The sequence below is a fragment of the Rhineura floridana genome, chromosome 5, assembly GCF_030035675.1.
Source record: "Rhineura floridana isolate rRhiFlo1 chromosome 5, rRhiFlo1.hap2, whole genome shotgun sequence".
NCBI classification, from domain to species: Eukaryota; Metazoa; Chordata; class Lepidosauria; order Squamata; family Rhineuridae; genus Rhineura; species Rhineura floridana.
Window position 1 is genome coordinate 101,229,641 of NC_084484.1, and position 8,698 is coordinate 101,238,338.

The 8,698-nt window shown below is 45.7% G+C and overlaps 1 protein-coding gene across 1 annotated transcript in view; it reads right to left on the bottom strand.

The window, feature by feature from the left end:
- The window catches only part of CLIC6 (chloride intracellular channel 6), a 41,228-nt gene extending 36,357 nt beyond the window's left edge, over positions 1-4,871 (bottom strand). Inside the window, exon 1 of the mRNA XM_061629475.1 lies at positions 3,488-4,871. Coding sequence (XP_061485459.1) covers positions 3,488-4,738 — 1,251 coding nt within the window. The 5' untranslated portion in view covers positions 4,739-4,871. The remainder of the gene's footprint in view (positions 1-3,487) is intronic.
- Positions 4,872-8,698: the final 3,827 nt, after the last annotated feature.

The following is an 8,698-nucleotide window of genomic DNA, read 5'->3' on the forward strand; positions in this document are numbered from 1 at the left end:
GGAGCTGCAGTTCTTCTGAAATAGTTCTTTAGATTCTTATCATGGTTCCCATGTCTACGAACAGGAAAAATGGTCTGTTCACACTCCCTCTAAATGAACAGATACGTAGCTTTAGAATATTCCTAGATTAATTATTGTCACCAGAAGCCCAAGTGGTGCCTGGTTTGCCAATTACAGCCATTCCTGGACCGGGATAGCTACTTATACACTAAAAGTAAAGGTATCCCCACACTTGTAGTGCGAGTCGTTTCCGACTCTTAGGGTGACGTCTTGCGACGTTTACTAGGCAGACCGTATATATGGGGTGGGATTGCCAGTTCCTTCCCCGGCCTTTCTTTACCCCCCAGCATATGCCGGGTACTCATTTTACCAACCACGGATGGATGGAAGGCTGAGTGGACCTCGACCCCTTTTACCGGAGATTTGACTTCCTCCTTCCATTGGAATCAAACTCTGGCCGTGAGCAGAGCTTTCGGCTGCGTTACCACCGTTTACCACTCTGCACTACGGAGGATCTTACTTATACACTACTGGGTCTAATTAAAGGTGTTGATGCTAGCTTATAAAGCCCTGTATGACTTACGCTGCAATCCTATATACTCTTACAATGGAGTAAGTCTGATCGAGTGGGGCTTACCTTTGAGTAAATATATATAGGATTGCACTGTTGGGAACCAAATACTTGAAGGAACTTCTCTCGCCATATTAGCTGGCCTCAGTCATCAGATCTGTAGGGCAGGCTCTTTTCCTGGCCCCACTGATTGATGTAGTATATTGTGCAATGATGCAGGATAGGGCCTTCTCTCCTTGCGGCATCCCACTTTTGCAATTCCTTCCCCTTAGAGGTGTGAATGGCACCCACATTATGCCATTTTTGGCGTCATTTAAAAGATAATTTCAGCCAGGCCTTTGAGAGATTATGAATTATGACAAACTGCAGTTATGATGCTGCTATGGTGCAGATATAATAGTTTAAATTTTATTTAAATTATATAATAATGGTAATAATGATTTCATTTTTAAACCACTATTCATTCTGCATGATTCCAGAGCTGTTTACAAAATATTTTAGTGTTTATTGTTTTCTTTTAGTGTTTATGAATGGTTATAATATTTATATGCAATTTTGTTGTTTTAATTAGATATATTGTATACCACCCTGGGACCTTTAATGATGAAGCACTGGTTTTAAAATGAAATAAAGATCATAGCAATGCATCCGCATGCCTTTTCAGTCACTTGAATGCTTTGTATGGCTTTAAAATGTAACATGAAAAGCTCTAAACCTGAGCTTCTTTTGATTGCAACTTGCATGTTCTTTTACTGGCTCCACTCAACTAAATCAACAAATTTTCAAGTTGTCATGCATGTTCAAGCCTCAAACATCTGCAGAACATCATTGATTTCTGGGTAAACAGATGAATGCAATATTCAACATTACAGATGTCCATAGTTCCTCATGATCTGATTTTCCCATACAGAGGTTTTGAAATTATTCTCCACTTTACTTCAAAAGGACACCATTCTCCTTCAGAAAATGGAAGGATAATGAACTTAGACACTACAGCTACCAGAAGGAAAAAATACTGAATAAACAAATCCTGTGCCTGAAACCTGAGTGCCTTTTCACTTTTTTAAGCACTTTTTTAGAGTGGCATGAGGAAAGTTAAAAGTATCTGCAATACAGGAGGCAGTGATGGCCGCCAACTTGGATGGATTTTGAAAAGGATTAGAGAAATTCATGGATGAAACGGCTATCAGTGGCTACTAGCCAAGACGGGTATGCTCTGCCTCTATAGGCGGAGGCAGTATGCTTCCAAATACCAGTTGTTGGAAACTGCAGAAGGGGAGAGTGCTCTTTGCACTCATATCCTGATTGCAGGTTTCCCAGGGGCAACTGGGTGACCACTGCAAGAACACAATGTTGGACTATATGGTTCATTGCCCTGATTCAGCAAGTTATTCTTACATTCTTATATATCTTAGTTCTACTTCTTGTTGGTAATGTTATAGATATCACTTGTCAATTCTACCTTTGTAAAGAATGTGCTGCTTTTTGAGCATGACACAGCTCCATAATATGTCCCTATTCAATCATGAAGTCAAAAGCAGATTTATCTCAGACTTTAATACCCAAACCATTTTAGTAAATCTGGATTTCCATCTGGCACATTTAAACAGCACTAGATTAGCAAATGTACTGTTGCGCGCCACCCCAGTCTCCAAGCAGTGTGATTTCCAGGGGTCCCTGCACTCGCCCAGGGTTTGGTTTCCTCGGAAAGAAGGTCAGCGGAGACTATGGTGTCTTTATGAAATATGATTTATTTATTTACACACATTCCAACCTGAGTTTAGGATGGAGGGGTTCAAGGCATCAGCAGTCCAATACACTGCTTTCCCATCAGGGTTACAGGAGGCACCCCAAAGCCATGGAGCAGAGAGACAGTCTCTCTGCCTGCCTCCAGTTCCCAGCCTTTCTCACACTAAAAACAGAAGCCTGTCCTTGGCCCCCGGGGGGGGGCACTCTCCTGAAGAGTTTCAATGACAAAAGGATCTCCCTGGCCCATTCACCAGTTGATGGGCACCTGATAGACCCATTAACCCACCTGGCCATTCTATTAGATTAATAAAAGAAACTCATCTGACCAGCAGAGCGGGTATCTTGCCCCCAGGCACAGGATTCCAAATCAGAGGCTGGAAGGGGACTCATAGAAATTATCCATCTGAACCCCAAACTCATAACAGTACTTTATAATAACCAATGGATCTATGTAGCTTATATCTGTAATCTTGTACAGAATATGGTAAGGCAATTTGCCATATGTGGTGCCAACCTCCTGGAAACACAAAAGATTTTAATTTCTGATTAGAAAGAATGGGAAAGTTTTTGAGGGCTCTTAGTATGATACAGTGCTCTGGAACTCAGCAATAGAAGTCGGTCCAGCTTCATGCTACTTTGTTCTCTTGATCTGCAGCAACAATGGTTAACTGGGGTGCATACTCCAGATCACTTTAGAAAGGATTGTTTGACCTGTTGTGCCAGTGTGGTGTAGTGGTTAAGGTGTTGGACAACGGGTTGGAATCCCCACATAGCCATAAAGCTCACTGGGTGACCTTGGGCCAGTCACTTACTCTCAGGCTCATGAAAACCCTATTCATAGGGTCGCCATAAGTCGGAATCGACTTGAAGGCACTATATTTACATTTTACTCACAAAGTAATAAACACGAAGATTTTTCCAGTACATGCAAAGTGGGGGTTCTAAACCACGCTCACCAGCATGAGTAAGGAACCAGGGGATTAACTAATGCCAAGTCCAAAGATGTAGATTTGCGCACAGAGTGTTGGGCTGCATTAAAAAGTAACAACGTGCAATCCTCCCTTAACCATTCATATTCATGACGATCATACTCCGAGCTGCTAACCCGCATAACCTCACAATCATCTGTGAACGACGAGCTCGTTCTCCAAGCTAATGTAACCTTACCTTTACGAAGAGCGAAATGTCATGCTCTTGCCCGTCTTCCACTGGCGTAGCGAGTGGGATCTGCTCCTCTGCCGCCGCCACCTCTTCTTCTTCTTCTTCTTCCTTCTCTTTTCCCTGCATGCCATTCACTCCCAGCGTGTCACCCGCTCCCTCAGCCCCTTCGACGGGTCCCTCAGCAGAATCGCCCTGCAGGTGGTTGCTGTGTTCAGCATCCACCCTCGGAGACTCCCTTGATCCACAGGCTGGGGGCCCCTCCTCTGCGCTCGCCTCGAGATTTCCGCTGGCTTCTGTTTCCTCTGTGCTGGCATCTTCGTCTTCTGGGGTTTCCTCACTCCCCTCTCTCCCTTCCGCTTCGATTTCCTCCTCTACGAGAGTTGCTTCACGTTGGGCATTACTTGACGGGCTCTCTCCCCTCAGAAGCTCTTCTTCTCCCGTTGGAGCCTCCGAAGGTTCCCGTTGCTCTCCCAGCTGGGCCCTGCCCTCCTCAACATCTCCCTCTCCCTCATCCTCCTCAGCTTCTCCATCGGGCTTTTCTTTTTCGCTCCCTTCTTCAACCGTCTCTTCTCTTTCATCCCCGCCGCACTCTTCCTCTTCTTGGACGTTCCCAGCGACGCTCTCTTCTGTAACGGACTCCCCTCCTTCAGCACTCCCTTCTCTGTCGACTGGCTCCTCATCACTCGCCCGCCGGTTCTCACCAGGCTTTTCCTCTTGTTGTGCGGGCTCCGCTTCTTTAGGGCTTCCTTCTCCGTCGACGGGCTCCTCTACACTCGCCCTCTCGCCCGACTCTCCCTCTGATGGTTGAGGCTCCCCGGGAACGGGCGCCTTGTCGGAGTCTCTGCCCTCCGTCTTTTCCTCAGAGCTTTCCTCGCTGGCTGGGGCCTCGGCGCTCTCACCTTCAGCCGCCCCCGTTTCGTCCTGCCGTCCAGGTAGTTCTGCTGGACTCGCCTCACCAGCCTCGTCCTCCTCCTTCTCTTCCTCAGTATTCGGGGTCGTTTGTCCGTCTCCTTGGCTTTGGTGGCTATTGAACCTGCTTTCTTCCGTCTCGTGGTTCTCACCTTCCTCTTCCCGGGCTGTCTCTTCAGGCGTTAATCGTTGAGCTTCGTCCTCCCCAGAGGTGGAGGCTGGGGGCTTCTTCGTCTCCTCCTCTTCCCTGTCGTCCACCACCGCTGCGTTCTCGTTCCCGCCTTTCTCCAGCACTTCTTCGGCATCCACTGCCTGAGCTGGTTCAAACGGCTCCTGCGCTTCTGCCATGCCGACTTCCTTAGGGTGGGAAAGCGTTTATTGATTGCAGGTGACAGGTGCACGTCGTCCGCCTGCCCAAGGGCGCTGCTGCGTGGGGCGCCTCACCTCTCGGACGGCTCGCGCTCCAGCTATGGCGACTCCGTCCTCCTTGCCCTTAGAGTGGGATTAAGCCGGAGACTTGGCAAATGCCGAGGGTCACATTCTCGACTGCCCATCAGGGAGCACGCCGGGGTGGTGCGCGCATGCTCAAGAGCAACAGATGAAGCTGGTGTGCCCTCAGCTTTCCTGCCTCGCCGTCAAGAGGATTTTGCTCCCTGACCTGTAATCACTACATGGACTGAATGGCGAAGGGAAATAAGGATGATGGGAATGGCAGGGTGTCGATGTGGGGCTATAAGGGGAAACTACTAGGGATGCAAAGTGTAGGGAAATTCAGATTCGGGCTTCAGAATGTAAGGAGAGAAAAAGGTCCCAAAGAGAGAGACGGCAGAAAAGGTGGCAAAAAGGCTAAGAACAAAGGAAGCAGATGGGCAAAACTGTGACATAGGGGTGGGGTGCAGCTCCTCATCCTGCAGCTTTCCACACAGAGCTCCATTCTTACTTGGCATTTCTTTTGTTCTTTGCTAGCTGGTTTTGCAAAGTGCCACCAAACTACTAACTGTGAGGCTCCACTGAAGCCCGTATTGTGTCCTCTTAGAAAGTAGATTAGAAAAACCATTGACACGGCATGTTCTGAAGGTGGCTGTGAAGTGTTTGCATGGGTTGAAGTGCCGTGTATGAATTTCAGTGCACAGGCACCTGGCAAGGCAGCGTGCACTTCAATGTACCACCAACTCAACCCATGGTGGGCAGCTTTGTGCCAGTACCCTAATACGTGCAACTCAACCCCCAGTCACAATTGGCCAGTTTCTGACATGCCTCACAGTTCTGAAGGTGACAGGTGTTTACAAAACTGGAGAGAGAGAAGCAGTAAAATAGAGTTCTCTGTGCACTGGGTTTCTCATTTATAGCACGCCAATTTGGACACTGCAAATTGCCTTTTACTGAGATCATAGTTCTGGCTCTGTTAGTGGTGACCAGTAATATAGTGGCAACTCCAGAAGTGCAGGGTCCCTTTGTGATAGTCACAGACACACACCCTCTCCTCTTTTTTCTTTTGCTGCTGGATTGAGAATGAGATCCTTGTTCATGCCTTCTCCCACAACAACAGATGTCCCTAGAAACCCATCAGTGTGAAAGGGGAATGTTGTTGTTATTGTTAATAATCATAAAATTTATATCCCACCCTTCCTCCAGTAAGAGCCCAGGGCGGAGTGTTAGTTACTGAAAAGAGTCTTCTCAGTGGCTCATTCACTCTGAATCACTCAGTGGCTGAATCAATCTGATTAGCTCCAATCAGCAAGAAAGGACAAGGAAGCAAGTTAGAAAACTCTTCTCAGTGGCTAGCATATTCCCCTTTCATGCTGGTTTCCTCGTAGAACACTGGAGATGCTGGGACCCTGCTCCCAAAGAAGTAAAGGGTCTAAGACCCTCTAAGACCCTGGATGACTACACCCCTGGTGGTGACATCCAGGTTGTTGAAGAACCTGGGATTAGCTAAGTAATGTTCATAACCATGCATTTTGGCACCTCAGAAACTAGTTACTGTCTAGGATAGTTCCTGCTACTTACTGCATCGCTCAGGTGAACATGGGCTTAGTGGCAACCTGTATTTTTGATAAATCCCTTACAATGCATCCTATATACACTTACTCAGAAAGGAGAGGAACTGCGGTAAAACACATGCTTTGCATGAAGAAGTTCTCTGGTTCAATCCCTGGCATCTCCAGTTTTTAGTATTTCTTTAAAGATCAGGTAGCAAGTGATAGGAAAAACCTCTGGCTGAGACCCTGGAGAGCTGCTGCCAGTCAGAGTAGACAATACTAGGCTAAATGGTATGGCAATATTCTATGTCCCTAATAGGTATGTTTAGAGTTCCACTTTCCTGGAAGAAAGCTCCACTGTAATCAATGAGATCTATTCCTTAGTAAATGCATAGGATTATTCTGCAAGATCCCATCTGCACTGCATTCCCTTCACAGATTACAATTTCAACAGTGGTTTAACAGTCCATCTCTGTTCTCAGGAAACTCTGGAAATTGTAGCTCTGTGAGGGGAATAGGGGTCTCCTAACAACTCTCAACACCTTTAACAAGATATAGTTCCCAGGATTTTTTGAGGGAAGCCATAACTATTTAAAGTGGTATGATACTGCTTTAAATGCATAGTGCAGATGGGGCCCAAGACCTATGCCATCAAGATCACCATAAGTAAAGGATCTCAGGTTCTGACATGCAAAATGGTCTCATGCTTTGGCCCTTAATCATTACAATTGTCCTCTTGTGGTCATGGAACCTATCCAAATATTTGAGCAATATTATGGCAGTAAAGACTACATTTAACCTTTGATGTGTTGTTTCGCAGAAGTTTGGGTTAAGGGATTACTATTTCCAGTACCAGGGATCTGGTCTCCCTAACCCTCAGAATGTGAAGGCGTGTAAGACTTACAATGTGAGAAACAATTAGGAACACAAAGCCTACAATCAAGGTACAGTAAATGAAACATATGACAGGAAACTTCATATTGTTTGTGTGCAGCTTTCTCAGATGTGTGTAGTATATCACTAAACAAGATTATCCACTGAAATTCTGGGATGCTGGATATGTTCTTAAGATGAGCACACTCTTATTTCTACTCATCTTCTGCAGCTTGTATTTGTCACCCTTGATATTCCTTCTACCTTTTCCCATCCCTTTTCCTCTCTCCTTTGCAATAAAAAACAGAGTCTGGTGGTACCATAAAGACATAACAGATTTTTTGTGCCATAAGCTTTTGTGAAGTATAGCTTTACATAGTGCATCATCTGGTGATGGTGGCAGTTTCTATGAGTGGTTCTATTCCCAGCTCTTTCTTATCATAAGAGCCCTGCTGGATCATATCAAAGGCCCATCTAACCCACCATCCTGTTCTCACAGTGGCCAGCTAGATGCCTATGGGAAGCCTGCAAGCAGGACATGAATGCAACAGCACTGGCCTCACTTGTCCTCCTCAGCAGCTGGTGTTCAGAAGCATACCACCTCTGATATTGAAGGCAGAATAGAACCATCATGATTGGTAGTCATCGATAGCCTCATCCTCCATGAATTTTTCTGATTCTCTTTTAAAGTCATCCAAGTTGGCGACCATTACTACAAACTGTGATAGTAAATTCATAGTTTAACTCTGTGCTACTGTGTAAAGAAAGACCCTTCGTGGTGCAGAGTGGTAAGTGGCGGTAATGCAGCTGAAGCTCTGCTCACGGCCGGAGTTCAATTCCAATGGAAGGAGGAAGTCGAATCTCCCGTAAAAGGGGTCAAGGTCCACTCAGCCTTCCATCCATCCGTGGTCGGTAAAATAAATACCCGGCATATGCTGGGGGGGGGGTAAAGAAAGGCTGGGGAAGGAACTGGCAATCCCACCCCATATATACGGTCTGCCTAGCAAACGTTGCAAGACGTCACCCTAAGAGTTGGAAACGATTCGCACTATAAGTGCGGGGACACCTTTACCTTTACTGTGTAAAGAAGTACCTAATTTTGTCTGTCCTGAATCTTCCAGCATTCAGCATCATTGGATGACCCCAAGTTCTAATATTATGAAAGAGAAAAAAATATTTCTGTCTGCTTTCTCAACACCATACAAAATTTTATACATATCTATCATGTCCCCACTGCTTTATTTACCTTTCTTCTAAACTAAAATGGCCATCAGAATGGCATCATGGGATTGTGGAGCAAGCTGGAATGGCAGAACAAATCCACAAGTTATGAACTGTGCAAACATAATAATCATTGCATCCCTTTCTGATTACTTGTTTATTAACACTGTGGCCTGTAAGTCATGTGATTTTATTTATTCTGTTATTTGAATACCTCAATAACACTTTTAAG